Source organism: Mustela lutreola, chromosome 1, assembly GCF_030435805.1.
Source record: "Mustela lutreola isolate mMusLut2 chromosome 1, mMusLut2.pri, whole genome shotgun sequence".
In the NCBI taxonomy this organism is placed as follows: domain Eukaryota; kingdom Metazoa; phylum Chordata; class Mammalia; order Carnivora; family Mustelidae; genus Mustela; species Mustela lutreola.
The window spans coordinates 101599130-101617557 of NC_081290.1; the positions used below are offsets into that span (position 1 = coordinate 101599130).

The 18428-nt window shown below is 40.1% G+C and overlaps 1 protein-coding gene and 1 long non-coding RNA gene across 2 annotated transcripts in view; one reads left to right on the forward strand and one right to left on the reverse strand.

Moving 5' to 3' along the window:
* The window catches only part of PAPSS1 (3'-phosphoadenosine 5'-phosphosulfate synthase 1), a 101018-nt gene that overhangs the window by 67234 nt on the left and 15356 nt on the right, over positions 1-18428 (forward strand). The window contains exon 10 of the mRNA XM_059171434.1: positions 4353-4621. Coding sequence (XP_059027417.1) covers positions 4353-4621 — 269 coding nt within the window. The remainder of the gene's footprint in view (positions 1-4352; positions 4622-18428) is intronic.
* Positions 1-18428, reverse strand: part of LOC131829556 (uncharacterized) — a 48456-nt gene that overhangs the window by 9027 nt on the left and 21001 nt on the right. Inside the window, exons 2-3 of the long non-coding RNA XR_009352907.1 lie at positions 9371-9494; positions 4085-4165 (exon numbers count right to left, since the gene is read on the reverse strand). This is a non-coding gene — a long non-coding RNA (uncharacterized LOC131829556). The remainder of the gene's footprint in view (positions 1-4084; positions 4166-9370; positions 9495-18428) is intronic.

An 18428-nucleotide genomic window follows, 5' to 3' on the forward strand; every position in this document is an offset into this window, starting at 1 on the left:
CTGAAAAACAATCTGAGGGTTTTGAAGGGGCGGAGGGTGGGAGGTCGGGGTACCAGGTGGTGGGTATTATAGAGGGCATGGATTGCATGGAGCACTGGGTGTGGTGCAAAAATAATGAACACTGTTATGCTGAAAATAAAAAATAAATTAAAAAAAAACTAGTGACATATGGTGACAAACATAACATGGAAATATATATATATATATATATACACACACACACATATATAATTTTTGTTGTATATATGTATAATAAAAGTTGTATAAAGAAAAAATAAATAAATAAAATAGTTTTTTTGAATCAGGATCTAAATAAGGATCCTGCATTGTATTTGCTTCATGTCTCATGTCAAAATTTTTCACTTTGTTTTTTAACTTTTTATTTTGAAATGATTTTAAATTTACAGAAAAATTAGGATATAGAATAGGAACAAGAACTCCTGTATATTTATCCAGAATCTATAGTTACTAACATTATACGTTATTGGCTTTCTCGTTCTGTCTTTAAAAGTTGTAGACATGACAGATGCCTCATTGCCCCTTAGTAAGTCCGCACGCATTTCCTAAAAATAACGGTCTCTTACCTATTTATAGCATGCTCATCCACATCCAGAAAATAACATTGGTGTAGCACCGTCTAACCCTTATACTCCATTCAAATCATGCCACTGTCCTAATAAGGTCCATTATAGCAAAACCAACAGCAGTCAGGTTTTTTTCTTCCCCACCTTTCCTTTCTGGTTCAGGACTCAGTCATGTCTCTTTATAGTCTACTTCAATTTGGAAGGGTCATTTAGTCTTTATTTTGTCTTTCATGACCTTGACATTTTTTAAGAGTACATATCATTTACTTTGTTGAATGTCGGTTAGTGTGGATTTATCTGCTGCTTCCTCATGTTTTGATTTGGGTTATACGTTTTTTGTCAGAGATACTACGAAAGCAGTTGTGAGCTTTCAGTACATTGTATCTGGTGGCTTACAATTTTGACTCATCTTGAACTTTTGTTTTAAGGTTAATGTCTTTAAAAAATTTTACTTTTGTCTCTTGTTTAAGATTGTATTTGCCAGGATTTTCTGTTACAAAGTTAACAAGTTATTTTGTGCTTATTAACTAAAAAGTATTTTGGGCGAGAGATTTTGAAACTATAAATATCCTGTTGTTATCAAACTTTTACCCACAATTTTTTTTAGCACATTACGAATATGGCCAAATGGTGATTTTTCTAATTGTCATTCTTCCGATGTTTATTAGTTGACTTCTACCCAGAAGTGGAGTTTCCCCTTCTCTCCATTACTTTGTTGATTTATTTTATTCTTCATGGACTCAGATTCCTGTTTTACTCAAAAGGTTACAGTTTGTTACTATTATTGTTTATGTTGGTGTGTAACTTGTGCTTGTTGGGATTAGTCATTGGGTCAAACTGGTTGCTCTGTCCTTTTGACATGCCCCAGGCCCGGGACATCATTTTTCAAGCACTTCCTTTCTTTATGACACACAAGATGTTCCAGCTCATGTTGTGAGTTCCTTGCCCTAGCACTAGAACCAGCCATTTTGCCAGTGTTATTTAGAATGTAAAATTGGTGCTTTTGTGTTGCTCATCATCATTGGGTAGTGGTTGCTTATAGGACCTTTCAGTGGGTGAGCTGAGAAATGTGCATTATGTGTAGGCACACAGGCACTTAGATACAGCACACACATGTTTATATTTGTTCCTATCTCCTCTCTCTGGCTGAAACCCCTGAGCTCACACTGATACTTTCAGTCTTAATCCAGTAGCACATAGTCTATTCTAACCTTTCTCCTATCTGTGTTTATGCCTTCCATCTCCTGCAGTTGAGAACACTGGCTCCCCTTATCCTCACTATGTTTATGTGTTTTCTGTATCTCACTGTGTGTAAGGAGTCTTCCAAACAGTCAGTCTTCTGGGGCCCTGGGGCTTGCAGGCTTGAGCTGGGCCAGAGTCCTCTCTCCGCAGTGGGAGTCTGGAGCCTGTCCCCCACCCACCATCCGTGCAGTGACTCACACTAGCCTAGGAGGAGGATGCACTGATGCTCAGTAAGTGGGTCTGTTGTGAGCAGGCTATTTATTTCATGTATTTTTGTGAAAGAGAGAGAGGGAGAGTGAAAACCAGATTGGGGGCGGGGAGAAGCAGGCTCCTTAATGAGCAGGGAACCTGACTTGGGGCTTGATCCCAGAACCCTGGGATCATGACCTAAGCTGAAGGCAGCCGCTTAGCCAACTGAGCCACCAAGGTGCCTGTGAGCAGGTTGTTTTTTTTTTTTTTTTTTTTTTTAAAGATTTATTTATTTATTTGACAGAGATTACAAGTAGGCAGAGAGGCAGGCAGAGAGAGAGAGAGGAGGAAGCAGGCTCCCTGCTGAGCAGAGAGCCCGATGCGGGACTCGATCCCAGGACCCTGAGATCATGACCTGAGCCGAAGGCAGCGGCTTAACCCACTGAGCCACCCAGGCGCCCCGAGCAGGTTGTTTTTAAAGAATGGGCAGCATTAAGTGAAGGGAAGAGAGGAGAGAGTTGAGTGAGTGACATGACTTAGGCCAGAATCAGAGTGGGTGAGTAAGGTCAGGCAGTAATCTTCTAAATGTTGAATTATACCCTCTTCATTTGTTTTTTCGTGAGGGACTGGAGTATATACAGTAGAGTCAGGAAGTAAAATTGCCTCTTGCTCCCAGAGATAGGGGAGCTCTGGAGTTTTACTTAAAGATCAAAAAGGATTTTTGGAGTTTTTTTTTTTTTTTTAAAGTAAGAGCCCAGCATGGGGCTTGAACTCATGACCCTGAGATCAAGACCCGAGCTGAGATTAAGAGTGTGGTGCCCAACCAGCTGAGCTACCCAGGCACCCCCTGTTTGGGGATCTTTTTATATCTATATATAAAACAAGATTTGAAGTGAATTCAGGCTAGAAAAACTTTCAGGTTTGTACTCCTCTTCCCATCTCCTTAAAGCAGAATAATTTTACTTATTTATTTTATTTTTTAAGATTTTATTTATTTATTTGACAGAGAGAGAGAGACAGCAAGAAGGGGAACTCAAGCAGGGGGAGTGGGAGAGGGAGAAGCAGGCTTCTTGCTGAGCATGGAGCCCAATGCTGGGCTTGATCCCAGGACCCCGGGATCATGACCTGAGCTGAAGACAGATGCTGAACGACTGAGCACCCAGGTGCCCTAAAGCAGAATAATTTTAAATGCTCATATATTTGTATCGGACTTTGTTGTTTTTTTGTACTTCATATCAGCTATTTCTTGGGTGAAAACTAGCCTTGTTCACGTATAAAAGGTAACTTGAGAACTTCAGAGCATAACAGTAATGCTGTAAATCTTGGAATATCATAGGATGTGGCTCTCCCCCCATCCCTCAACAAACCCCCAAGCCCCTGGTCAAGTAAGGGGACACAGATTTCCTCCTGTGGCCTTCTGTCATCATGATAGAAGAGGGTCAGAATTGAGAACCTAAGGGGGAGGATGGTTATACTCTTTGGTTTAAATTTGATGGGAGAGGGGAGGATGTTCTCCCTGAGTCAGGCTGGAATCATCATGGCGTGATGCTATACCAGATGTTGGCAGGGCAGTAACATATAGAGCTCTTCTAACTGGGCTACCATTCTGTTCTGTGAAATTTCTCTATTATGATGCCAAAGAACCATGCTTTCTGAGAATGTCTCCTGATGGCAGCCCCTTGCAGGAGTAGAGTCAGGGTTGTAAGCAGAAGATACAGAGTCAACCAGCTTAATTCATCTAGCAGTTTTCATTGTTTGGGTAATAGCAGTGACTCTTGTAGGGTATAGTGTTGTTGCTAAACTGTAACCCACAATCCAGACCTGGCATCACAAAAAAACATCGGGTTCCAGTCAAAGTCATCAGTATAAATGAGCATATTTGGATAGTAAGTAAATTTTTTAAACTGTAAATTTTTCTACCTTTCTGCCCCCCTTTAATAAAGCAGTGTCTTGGGTCCAATGGAGGGATTGACCTGGTGCGTAATTAAGGCACAGGCCAGGAAATTGCACCCACTGTAAGCACTTAAACCAGGAAGTTGGGACCAGAAAGTGTGGTTATTTTTGCTTACCAGGAATGCAGAAAGCGATTGTTGCAAATCCATGACCATCCTCTTACACATCCTCAGGCATTTGATTTGTAAAGTAAAAACCTGGTGGAAGGAGATAGGTCAAGTTGGCCTTGGAGTAAAAGGTCAAAGCAGGACATGTTTTTTACCTGACTGGGGGCTCATATGTTTGCTTAATCCTAGGCATCAAACTTCGGGAAGAATTGCTTGTCCTTTGGAAGATAAGCCATGAGAAATGGACTGTTCCTGACTCTGGAAATTCTCTTTTCAGATGCTGTGTTTGCCTTTCAATTACGCAACCCAGTGCACAATGGACATGCTCTGTTAATGCAGGATACCCATAAGCAACTTCTAGAGAGGGGCTATCGGCGCCCCGTCCTTCTCCTTCACCCTCTTGGTGGCTGGACAAAGGATGATGACGTTCCTTTGATGTGGCGTATGAAGCAGCATGCCGCGGTGCTGGAGGAAGGAATCCTGAATCCTGAAACGACAGTGGTGGCCATCTTCCCATCTCCCATGATGTATGCTGGGCCAACTGAGGTAGACTGCTTTTAAGATTTTCAGTGCAGTGGAAACCACATTTACTAACACAGCTAGTGCTGGTTTTCCTCTGATCGGTCGGTCTGCTCCAGACATTCAGCATGCCTGGAGTACTCTCACACTCCTATCGGGAATGCTCTTTAGAGGTGACCCCCCAAAAGCTGTCTTCTTGGGAATGGGAAAACAGAGGCTTCTCTTGCTATTATTGTGGGTTTTGGTCCCAGTTTTGTGAAGGAGAGAGTGCTCCTTGCAGACAGAGGCCTGGGAGAACTTGGGAAGGTGTGACAGGGGCTCCTCTTAAAGCCGTTGCCCAGTTACGGGCAGAGTTCCAATAATACCCATCTCAGCCCTTTAACAAAGTACTGTCATTCTTCCCCAGAGACAGATTTGGTCTGATTTTTGCTGCTTCTGAATTTTGGAAGGGGCAAAGATATTTTAGCGGGAAGATAAACATGGTACCCTTTAAAAATCATTCAGAAGCCAGTCTTCTTCTGTTCTTCTGTGAAGGACTGGTGCTTAATAGAGTCAGGAAGTAAAATTACTTCTCGATACAGGGTGCGGAGAATGTTCTAGAGTTCTGTTTAGTGGTCAGAAAGAATGTTTTGAGATCTTTTTATGACCATACATACAGAAGAGGACTTAATCAAGTTTTTGCTTCAAGGCAGAATGGCCCTTCCAAAAATACTGTTGAATAGATGAATAAGTCAATGAATGACCTAAAAAACAGTGTGTGGGAAATTCTTAGGCAGCTTTCTGTTGAATTTTCAAGATGAAGAATAGAATGCACATTATTATTACATTCTTATTCAGCCCTTGAAGGGAGATGGATATACTTAGATTTATTTGGGAGGCAATCCCTCTTAAAAAGAATCTGAATAATTTATACATATTCTGTGATGTCTTCCTCCAAAGAAGTTTAGGAAGTCTAGGCAAACTTAGGAAGTTTAGGAAGTTTAGGCTCAGGTGTAAATATTTTTGTTAGAGCTTTGTTGTGGGTCTATATGCTCTTACCGTCTCTTTACGAAAAACCAAGAAAAAATAATAATAAAAAACCCTGAAAGATTAAAGTGTATTCCACTCTTCTTTTAGAGCCAGTCTAAATAATGCATTGGAACTTCAGTAGGTAGAACTCCTCATACGCTTTTTTCCCTCTTTGTGGTATCAGGGGTTCATGAGAATTAGGCAGTGGATCACCCTTTAAGTTTCCTAGAGATCAGCACAACTTCTGTCTCAAAGAGGAGCTACATTGTTTTGGAAATAAAGTGACAAATTTTGTTCCAGTGGTTTTTCATCCTTTCCTTTGGTGCTGTCTTCATCATCATCATTTTAAGGAATCCAATTCTCCAGAATTCTAAAATTAAAGGATGATTGATTTTTAAAGTGGGAGTGACCCAAGCAGGTTTAGGGTCAGGAATAGGCCACCTAGGAAATTGAAGGGATTTACCTTCCCAATTCAGGAGATATTTTGTTCTCTTTGTGTTTCATTTCTTATTCCCTAACATGGGAAGAGAGATGACATTTTAGCTAAACTAAAAATTGCTTTTAGAAGGGTGAGGATAAGAGGATAAATAGATAAAGATAAATAGTAAAAATAGTAAATGTAGTAAGAAATAGTAAAAAATAGTAAAAATATTTAGATAAATAGTAAAAATAGCCAGCTGTGCCAAAACAGATTATTCTTCCCTGAGAGAACACCTCAAAGGATTAAAGCATGCTGTTTTGTCTACATTGGAAAGATTCCTAACGTCTTCTGGTTTCAGAAGCAAGTGTGTTTCTTAAAGATTCAAAGGTGAAGGTACATAAAGGCACCTTTGGGGTGCTGCTAGCACTTTGGCTTCCTTGAGAGCTGTGTTTTTGTAAGCATAGCTGACTAGTCAGTGAGCTGGCTGCCGCAGGCCCTTCCTTGGCCTCAGAGCTGATGCCTGTTGCCTCCCTCCAGGCGTGGTCTGGTGAAGACCGTCCAGGCCTGCCATCGAGGAGTCCAGGCATGGTTCTGGTTGGTCCCCAGCTGGCTTGTAATCTCAGGCTAGGCTTCTGTAGACTTCTCTGGGTAATGTTTAAATGCACAATAAATGGTTATTTAACTGGTACATCAGGAGGTCAGACTAAATGTTTTTGAAACGTTTTTTGCAGGGCGTTCTCTAGTTTGTCTTACTCTTCACTTCATATTTAAGTATAGTATACATGGGAAGCAGGACACATTTCATAGATGTATGGTTAAGTGGATTTCTTCCGTTTGAACAGTCATACAACTGGCATCCAGACTTTCAAAAAACCCTCTTATCTGCATCCCAGAAGCTGTCCTTCCTGTCCTTCTGTTCCCTCCCTGTTCTCCCCCAGGGGTCGCTGGTATCCTCACTTCTCACCTCAAGGATCCAATTTGCTTGTGCCAAAGCTTGGATACTCTGGGAAGCAGATTCTGAGAGCAAGATTAACATTCAGGAAATTTATTAGAGAGAGCCTTTGGGATCAACGCCTGCTGGAAGAGGAAAGAGAGGAAGGGAGTGGGATTGGGCAGAGGGAAGAGTGAAGCTGTGGTTCAGTCTTAGGGGAAGCCTCATTTGACCCTGTGTGGAGTTCTGGAAAGGCCCTCAGAGATGTTCCATGTTGCACAAGGGATAGGCATTTATGCCACCTTGTCCACCAGTGTTTGGCTGCCTAGGGAAGGGGTATGCCCTTGGGCACTACTGTTTTTTGCGGAGGCAGTTTCTGAAGAGGGCTGACAGCTGTGGAGACTGTCCTGGCTGCTCTCCCAGATGCTGGGGAATAGTCTTCTCTTTCTGGGGATGACCTGAGTGTTGCTTCAGTGTCCAGTCCAGCCTTTTTATAACTGAAATCCTACAGTATATGCTTTTTTGTGTCAGGCTTCTTTCACTTTACATTATATTTCTGGAACTCAGCCTTCTTGTAGTGTAGAGTCGGTTGTAAGTCAGTCATTCTCAGTACTCCTCGTGTGACTATACCTGATACTGTTGTGTGTGGACGGTTTCCAGTGCTTTGGTAGTAGGAATAGCGCTGGCATGAAGATGTTAGTGCATGTCTTCCAGTGGACATTTGTGTTGTTGTATACTGAGGGGTAGCGTTGCTGGATTGTGGGGTATGCATTTGTTTGGCTTAGTAAATACTGGCAGCGAATTCTAATGTGGTTGTACCATTTTACTCTCCCAAATGAGAAAATAAGTATTTCCTCACTTATACTTGATTATCTTTTTTTTTTTTTTTTAGGGATTTATTTGTTTATTTGAGAGAGGGAGAGAGTGGGCATTGCTCGTGAGTGCAGGAAGGGCCAGGAGGGAGAGTCATAAGCCAACTCTGAGTGTAGAGCCCAATCCAGGGCTATATCTCACCACCCTGGTATCACAACCTGAGCCAAAACCAAGAGTCTGATGTTGAAGCAGCTGCATCACCCAGGCATCCCTTGATGATCTTTCTGATTTTACCCAGTTTGGTCCTTTAGCCTGACTATTTAGCCACACATTTTCTAATAATTTACTATTTCTTAACCAACCTCAAGAATGTTTTCATTGAATTGGTTTCACTAAAGAGGAAATGGAGGAGCAGTTAATGAGTTGTATTTGTATATAGTGAGTGAGAAATAGAATATAAAAATAGCTTATTTTTAATGAGCTTTTACTATATCTGCCTGGCAATATGTCAAGGGTTTTACTTGTATTAGCTAACTTAATCCTTACAATAACACTAAGAGGAGTAGGTATGATTATTCTCAGCTTATAGATGAGGAAGCTGAGGTAGAGCTATAAAAAACTTGTTTGAGCCTAGGTGGCTCAGTTGGTTAGACGACTGCCTTCAGCTCAGGTCATGATCCCAGAGTCCTAGGATCGAGTCTGCATCGGGCTTCCTGCTCAGCAGAAAGCCTGCTTCTCCCTCTCCTTCTGCCTGCTGCTCCCCTTGCTTGTGTGCTTGCTTGCTCTCTCTCTGTGTCAAATAAATAAGTAAATAAATAAAATCTAAAAGAACCCAAAAAACTTATTGCAGATCACAGGTCATCTACAGATAATCTGATTACAGGACCATGTACTAGAACTTCCACAGAATGTTTTTTTGTATCTTGTGGTGTATTATTAAAATAGGTCTTAAGGGGCACCTGGGTGGCTCAGTGGGTTAAGCCTCTGCCTTCGGCTCAGGTCATGGTCCCAGGATCCTGGGATCAAGCCCCGCATCGGGCTCTCTGCTCAGCAGGGAGCCTGCTTCCTCCTCTTTCTCTGCCTGCCTCTCTGCCTACTTGTGATCTCTGTCTGTCAAATAAATAAATAAAATCTTAAAAAAAAATAAAATAAAATAAAATAAAATAGGTCTTAAAATAAGTGGCCACATAGGTTTTGAAAACAGACTGGAAACAAATTTTAAAATATCTTAGAGGAGTTCCAAAGCGGTGAGGTAGGATGGCCCTGGCTGGCATTCATTAGAGGAGGAACCTAGGTACAGTGGCTTTCAAACGTGTGTTTTATGACAGCCTAGAATGATGAGTTGTGATATTCTCGGTTCGTCTGTATTCCTGCTCTTTGTTTTCTTGGGATACCTGCCTCATGATCTTACTGATATCTGCTAGTGTTTTTGTTGTTGTTACAAAGGGTGAGTAAGGTGATGTAAATCATTTAACGGGTTGTCTAATTGGTGACAGCACAAGGTGATGAATATCAACTGCTTTTACTAAAAAACAGTAAACCCTTTCCTTCAAGTTCTCAACACCCCAGGGTTCTGTCCCCACTTCAGGAGAGCTGCCCATACCTCAGAGCTCTTGTTGGTCTGTGTGAAGTCTTGGAATTCCAGCTTTGGAGGAGAGCCTAGGCTGGCCTCCCCTGGCACAGACTTCCCGTCCAAGCATGTGTCCTTTGATTTGGGACGTCCTTCACTGTTTGAGAGAATATATAAAGAGCATGAAAATAAATAGTAGCAAGACAATGAAAATAACCACAGACACATACATGGGTATGTCTGTCACACACTGAATAGATGCTCTGCCTTCATTGTATCACCTCATCCCTGCAACAGCTCGGTGAGACAGCTTTATTCCATTTTGCAGAGGAGGTTGCTGAAGCTCCGAGAGGCCAAGTACCAATGGTGGCCCATCAGAGAACGTCAGAACTGGGCAGTAGTTACAGTAGTAAAAGCAGATTTTATTCAGGAACTATTGCAGTGAGGGAAAAAAGACCACAATGTAGAATTGAGCTCAATTCCGAATAAGTTGTAGATGAGTGGGTATTGATAGCCAAGGGGCAGAGTGGGTGTTAGGAGGGCGGTATTCAGTGGATTGAAAATCACCAAGAAGAAGACATCAGAAGTTACAGGCAAGAGCTGATTGTGCTTAAACAGACCTTGCAGGGTTCTTCTTGCTGAAAGCATGCCAGTTGATCGAGTATCACTTCCGGCGTGGTGGGTGGTGGGGAAGAAGGATTTGATCACATGTCAGGTATAGAGAGTTTCTGCTGACTTGACTCAGCAAGAGTTTTGCTAAAACTGGGTAACACAGGCTCTGTATGGATGGAACTGAAGGTGGAGGCTTGGAGGGCTTAGAAGGGTCTCACTAGAGTTAGGTCAAGCAGAGAGTCAGGCCCTCACTAGCAGGACTGCAGAGCTGGGACCGAAATTCAGGCCAGTCTGATTCCATGGCCTGCCGTTCATTTCTCCAGAGCTGCTTGCCACCTGGAAGTCTCTGAGGGGCCTGTGGTCAGCAGTGCGTGGGAGGGCAAAGGAGTCAGGGGCCTGCACAGAGCTCTCAGGTTTTCTAGAAGGGTCTGAAAGCACCTTAAAGTTGCCTCTGCCTATAGATCTCTATCTGGAGTATCAGTTAGGAGCTAAGAGGTATGGTTCTTGCCAGGAAGCTCTGGATCTGGTACCTGAGGAAAGGGCAGGTTTTAACTTCCGAACTTCGAAAGAGCCAACTAGAAGTTCTAGTAAACTTCTCTGTATTTTAAACCCTTAAATGTTTTACTGATTTGTGGCCTGGCAGGATGGAAACGGTTATATGGAGTGGCTTGTGAAAACTGTGCGTTTCTCTTTCTCAAGTGCCCCCCTTGAGTGTTTCACTTACTTGGCTTATTCACAGCCTTAAGTGAAGAATTTTTTTGTAATTAAAAAAACATTCATTTTGGTAGCTTTTCCAGTGACATCAGGAAAACGTCTGCCAGTAATGCTTATTTGCCAACTAATAATAATAAAATAAAAACAATGACTGTCCTTTAATCATTTTCTGTAGGTCATTTAGAAGGCATTGGTACCAGATTTGTTTCCCTAGCACAAATGCTTTTCAGAGCAGTGAGCAGCTGTGGAGCCTGTCTGGTTATCAACAGGATGTCCCTGATTTTCCAGTCTGTAAATTTAATAGCTTGATTCCTAAATTCCATTTTAGAAATTGGGTGGGTGGGGGGCAGCATGTATAGGGAAAGTTACTTTTCTAATGCCAAAAATGTGTTCTCTGTGTACATTTTTGTTTTTGTGAGGTATTCATTGATTGTAGGAGATTGTGGTGGTCCCGTCTCACGAAATAATAAGTCCATTTTTGTAGAGGATAAATAATGCGTGAGCGTGCTGAAAGTACGATGCATTCTGGAATGTGACTGTGTGCCACTAACAGCTATATCCTTGGGTTAAGACATTTGAGTAAGGATAACGAGTTGAACTTTGGAGGAAACACGGGGTTGGACGTAGAGATTTCTCTTTGCCATGCAAGTTATTGATGCTTTATTTCCTTAATAGAAACTGTTTCTGTGCAGATAAGCAGATGCCTGACACTGGGACAGTAGGAATATTCTGCCTCCTGGATGACAGTGTATTTATTTAATTAGTCTGTGCTTTGTACCAGTGTCTGCGGCTTAAATAGGATGTGTGTTTGGATATAAATCTGTTCCTCCCCATAAGCACTTCTGAGTTCCAACAACCTAAAGAGACATTTCCTTCTGGAGATTTAAGCCTGATTGTAAGAGCTGTTAACTCCCCGGTTTTAATTATAAACTTTGATTTCCTTTGGGGTGTTTGATAGTTTTGTCTTATTTATTGTATTCATGTTTCTAGAGTTGTGCAACACAGGCTCTTACTAGGATCTCTGGGGTCACGTATTACCTAGTTCTCCTAGGATATAAAGCACATTAATATTTCTATTGCACAGTGAATGATTTTTCACACCAAATGGGATGAGTAGAGCCCACAGCTAACTTCATGTCAATTTTGATCAGTTTTGCTATGAAATTAGTTTTAAAAACTAGGTACATGGAGGTTTTTGAATTTTAGGTGCATGTGTTACCTAATCGTGGTAAGTTCACAAAATGTACATAGATCCTGCTCTATGCCTTAAACTTACACAAATTTACATCAATTATAGCTCAAGAAAGCTGGAAAAATAGGATTTCAGGTTTTTCAATAAAGAGTTGTGGGTATGTAAAGATTTAGAGTCCGAGAAACATTTAGAGTCTGTTGGTGTATATTGAAAGTAACTTTGGGGATCTGTATAGTCTGATATTTTATATATTTTTAGCTTATGTCTGGTTTCTTGATAACCGAAATTACTAATTTAATTCAGAGATATTATATTTTACAGGTGTTTTAGGATGCTTTTCACAGGGGGAGAATGCCCTTTTTTTCCTCCTGATTTTCCTCTAGATTTTCTGCTCAGCATCTGTTCTTGTTTCTTAGTGAAGCAGCATCACGTTCCAGTATCATCTCTTAGTCTGTTTTTCTTGCAGTTAGGTAATCTGTACTGTTCCTTCCCTAAGGGTAGTGCTAATCAGGATTTGTCCTCCTGACGTCCTATCTGGCTGTAGGGCCTGGCACAGTGTAAGGGGCTCAGTAAGAATAGGTATGCCTGAGTTTGGGGGTTAGAGATACCCAGGAATAATACTCGTTCTCTCGGTTGTCATTTTGCACCTTAGACGTGTTACTGAAACGTGCCAAGTCTCACTTTTCCTATTTGTGAAATAGGTAATAGTAACTGATTAATATGCTATAAACATTAAATGAGATAATATTTACAGAACACTTTGTACAGTGACTAGCATATCAGGAGCTCAGTAATTGGTACCTATGTTGATCTTCTCTCACCCTGGTAAAGAACTTCATGAAATGTTTTCCAATGCCTTACCACCTTTGGTTCCTTAAAATAATAATTGGTGAGATGGTGGAGAGGCAGAGCAAATCAAGCACTTCTGTCTTTTATCAAAAGCAAATTTTGGGGCCCCTGGGCTTGAGAGGCAGGAGTGAGATGGGGACGCTGGGCCATGGTGGATTTACTCTCCTTCCCCTCGATCCTCCCAATCTGCAAAGCTGGGCTCAGCCAGGGAAGCATAATTTATGAGAAAAAAATCAGTTTGGTTGCTGATGGTTGTGAACAAATACATCTCTTACATTTGAGTTGTGTTATTTCAAAGACTCAGACAGTTGAGATTCCTTGCACATAAATGGAATCTTTGGGAGAACTTGTAATGAAGATCATATCTCAGTTTCTTGATTTGCAGAATGAAGGATTTGGATTCCAGTCTAAACTCCCTTTCAACTCTAGAGATTGTGTGATGAGGGTAATTGCAAATTGTAATTCTCTTCTGGAAGCTGGAGAATGAAACATCTAAGTAGAATTTGTAATTTTTATATTGCATGTCATCTGTGTGACTCTCATGAGGGTTGAATACTGTTCAGTACAGAGTAAAGAGTAATAGAAATTGGTAAAGAGTAATAGAAATTGGTACTAGAACTAATTGGCACAATTAAGATTGAAAGCCATAGGAACCCGTAATCTAATGATGGGAAGGGTGAACCTCTTTTTTCATTTGCCTCTCTAGATTTTCCCAGTCACTTGAAGAGTTTAAAATGATTCCTACTGCTGAGGAATCAGGAGACAGGCCATTATGATTTAGGAATTTCAGGAAAACAGATTAATATTACAGAGATGTGATACTGTGCAAAGAAGAGAGAAGAGTATTTTTTTTTTTTTTTTTTTTTTTGAGAGAGGAGTATTTTAACATGGAATTTGTGAGGTGAATGAAGGTATAGTTTTTTTTTAACCCAACAAGAATAGGTCATGGATTGACTTTGTAAAGAATTTTTGTACCATTGAAGTAAGTACACTTTTGATAGTTAGGGAAGGAAAATCTGCACATTTATGTAAGAAAATAGTTTCTATGCCTAAAGTCTTTTATAAACCAGCTGAGTATTTGATTTTTGCTGTATGGAATGTTGAATTTAATAAAATTTATTACATTTATATAAAAGTAAATTTCAGAGTGAATATATAAAGAAATAGGTCTCCTAAGCTGGACTTAGAATTGTTCTATTTATTATCCTCAGTTATTTCTTTCAGAGAGTGTGTAAAGGGTTAGGGGAGGAGGGAGAGGCAGAGGGAAAGAGAAAACCCCAAGCAGGCTCCATGCAGCCCCAACATGGGATTTGATCTCTTGACCCTGAGATCATGAAAGAAAATGAGAGGTGCCAGTAAATTAGCTGCCAGCTAGAATGAAGCTATCGACACTCTAAAGGAAGATAATGCAATTCAGACTGCTTAAAAGAAATCATGCACAGGTCCAGCATGTAGTAACGAATTATTACAAATATGAAGAAGCAGGAGGGTGAGATCCAGAATAGAAACTGTCCCTAGACACATACTTTGAGATGATGCTGTTGTAGGAATTTGCAATTAATAGCATTAAAGCTTCTTAAAAGCAAATATGGTCTTATGGATGTAGAATCTCAAAAATATGGAAACTATATAAAAAAGAATCAAATGGAAAGTCAAGGACTAAAAAAGTAGATCTGAAATGAAAACATCTGTTGGAAGGATGTAAATGCAGACTGGAGTTTGTAGAAGGAAAGGTTAATGAAAGAGAAGTCAGATCAATCAAAGTTACTTGAAAAGGAAAATAGATGGGAGAAATGAGCAGAGCCTCAGTGAGCTGTGGGCAGTATCAAGCTATCTAACATATGTATAATTGGAGTAATGAGAGGAGGAGAGAGAAAAAGAAATGTGCCAAAAAAGGATTTTGAAAAAATGATGGTTAAATTTTTCTAAAATTGGTGGAAAATGTCAACCTACAAATTCAAGAAGCCTAATAAATCTTAGAATAAATCCAAAGATAACCACACTTAGGCAGAAGCAGTCTGTTGAAATTTCATGATATAAAAAGGATCCTGAGAAGGAAGCTCCTGAGTGGCCCATTGAGTTAAGTGGTTAAGCGTCTGACTCTTGGTTTCAGCTCTGGTCATGATCTCAGGGTCATGAGATTGAGCACCTTGCCTGGCTCCACGCTCATTGGGGAGTCTGCTTCCCACCCCCTCTTGCATATACACTCTCTCTCTTTCTCTCTCAAATAAATAAATACAATCTTCCAAAAAAAAGAAAGAAAAAAAGAAAAAAGAAAAACCAAACGATGAGGGAGGGAGGAAGAGGGAACAGTAGGGAAATAGTAGGAACAATGACTGACTTCTCAGGAGCGATATGAACAAGAAACAATGGAGTGATATCTTTAACAAAAAGAAATGCCTGTTAATCTAGAATTTATAGTCAAGCAAAATAAAGGTGAAGTAAAGACATTTTCAGATAAATAAGAGTTGAGAATTCTATTAGGGAAAAGTTTTTCAGAAATCTTCTGGCAGATTTCCTCAGAGGTCCCATTGTTTGCTCAGAGACCCACAGTGTATGGCTGGCCGTATGGCTGTACAGCAGGGAAGGCTGCAAAAACAAGGACCTGGCACTTTTACCCTCTAGACTGAGGTTTCTGTCATCAAGAAAGAGATCGGGGCAAAGGAAAGTCAGTTGTATAGGCAACCAGCACTGTTCGCCACGTAGGAGTTAAATTACTTTTGTAATCAGAAAAAAAGCCAATCTGTTATTTGGCACACAGATGCAGGTAAAGTAGAAAATAAGTCACATGTTAGGTTGGCCATTTATGGATTCTTAGAAGACTTTATAGGAAAGCCATAGTGCTTTCGGTATTCCAAACCTGCTTGCCATATAAAAAGATAATACATATTGACCTCAGTTGTGCTAGAGGGATAAACAGGCAGCTCTCACAGAGTTTCAGTGACCACCTTCTAGACAGCCTGTCATCTTTTTCATAGAGCAAGTGAATTTTCTTTGGAAACACTGGCTAGGAAGTAATTAAATGCAACTGAAATTGTCATGGACTATTTCACAGAGTAGTAGTAACAGTGGCAATGTTTGTGACTGTCCTTTGTTAAGGGCCAAAGGGTATGTTGAATGTTTTCAAGCCTCCCACCAATCTGATATGTTAAACATTATCTTTTTCATTTTTATAATTTTGGAAACTGAGGGTTCAGTTTCAAGTCTAAACTTTACTAAGGGCTTTCGGTCATGAAGGGGCAAAAGCAGGCTTTAGATCTGTCTTCCTAAAGTAGATACAGGATGGCTGTGGGCTGACTTGCATTCTTTCAATTAAAGCATGTTACCTTTTCAGTGGGTTGTAAGTTGATTCATACCAGGCATTGTTGGAAGAGTTACATGTGATTTGTTTATTCCTGGTTGTTAACAGTTTTAAAAGTATTCTCATAGGGAAGTCGGTCCCTAAAGTACAAATTGAAATTATTTGGTCACTTGCAGGAGAATGTTGACTCTGTTTGTGTTTGTTATGTTTACCTTTAATTTACTCATTTAACATCTAGAAGAAATTAAAGAGGCAATTAAATTTCTGGATATTTTATAAGCCAAAATCAGAACTGGCCACTGCCAGTTGCTTTGTGATCCTGTAAGTTACTAATTTTTCTGGCTTTGGTTTCATCTTGTAGAAGGATAGAGAGGGTTGGATTAAATGTTCTGAGCTTCCTTACATGCTAAAATTAAGCCATACATCCTTGGTTCATTGACCTTTTGGTACTTGAATGATTTACTTATCTAGATATAAATATTTAGTGAACAAAGTTCACCTGAAATCAGAGAACTTTGATTGCCTTTTTAATTTAACTCTGTAAGCAGTAGTTAATTTGCATGAGGCTGGAATGATTTTCCACTTAAGTGGAATTGCCAAGTAGTTAATTGATTATTTGATTTTGACCCTTTGATAAAAGTTCTGAGTCAGAACTAGCAAAGGTCTTGTGTGTGTCTATAGTGAAGGGGCAGAGGGGAATGACCAGAATCTTCATGAAGTGCTGAATCTAAGAGTGGTTAGAGGAAGAGGGGTCTATATGAGGAACAAAAGTCTTTCATTATCATGTCTTGCCATCTTGTTCATACAGGACTATTATAGCTCATTGCAAACAGTAGTAGTGCTGCATAGTGGGAAACATATAGTGATAGGACCTTGGGGTCCTCTTTATTTAGCTAGCATATGGGGGAAGAGAATTAGGATAGTGCTCAAGAGGTTTTTGAATGTTCCAAGTTTGGAACTGGCCACATACCATTTGGGCTCTCATTTTTTTCAGCCAAAACTCTGCCACATGACTACACTGCAAGGAATACTGGGATTATATTAAACTGTGTTCTCAGTAAGAAAGGTAGTATAAGGTCCTTAGAAATATGGGTATATGGGAAAATAGGTGAGTGAAAAAAAAAGTCAAGACAATTATTAACTCTAGGAAAAACAAACAGTTGTATAAGGAGGGGAATAAAATAAAGATGGTAATGGCTAACATTTATTGTGTACTTTATACCAAGTACTATTCTAAGTCTTTACGTTTCATATATTAATTTTCTTAAAAAAGTCATGAGATAAATACAATTGTACTTCCAATTTTACAGACAAATGTTGATTTCACCAACAGTGGTGATATCACTGTATTTATTGGATAAATGGCATAGGGAATGAGGAAAATGGAGTAAGAGTCAAGCATCATCATAGTAGGAAATATAAATAGTCAAATCAGCAGTATACAAATGCCATTTAGAAACACAGGGGTGCCTGACTGGCTCAGTCAGTGGAGCACAGAACTCTTGATCACAGCTGCATGCTGGGTGTAAAGATACTTAAAAATAAAATCTTAAAAAAAGAAAGAAACACAGGTAAAAATCAGTAGAAACAGCTGAAAAAGCTGAAACTCCTCAGGGTGATCAGTTTGAGTGTTGGGTTTGGGATTGTCCTTATGTTATTGCACTTTCTAAGCCATGTCAATAAAAATATATCTTGGTCCAAGATGAACTACCGAGAACAAATGACAACATTTGTGTGGGTAGTTATCATTTATATCTTATTTTCACCTAGATCAGAATGGTTGTGTAAGTCACTTGAGTGGTGGAGCTTAATGCTGAAAGGGAGCTGAGGCCAGATTTCTAGACCTGGGTTTCCTCTGCGTTTTCTTGGCCAACTCACTTAACCTTTGGGTGATCATTTTCTTCGTATGTTAAGGAGAATGATGCTCTCTTACAGCTACTTTAACTTATAAAGTTCTGAAGTTCCAGGTGTTAAATGAATTATTTTTTTATTTCTCCACACTTGCTAGTGTAGCTGTCTCTGCTTCTGAGCTCATTTTGGATGCTGTGTAGCTGTGGAGTCACAGCCAACACCTGGTTTTACTCTTACCTGGTATCTGGGGTATGAGTCACTTAGCTATCAGGTTTTCTCAGTGCCAGTGTGTGTATGTAAGGATTCATATAATTGAAATCCTTGTCATCCAGTAGCTTTTTTTTTTTTTTAAACCTGTTCTAATATAACAGAGAAGAGTGTATACCTCACAAGTTTTTGTATGGTTCAAGGACTTCTTACAGCGAACGTACTCTAATTACCAGCAACCAGGATCGTAGGTCCCGAGACAGAACCTTACCAGGGACTCCTAGAGCTAACATCAAAATGGATTAGATACAAGCTCCTATTTCCAAAGTTGGTAATTTTCAATTACAAGATGAGTAAGTTGGTTC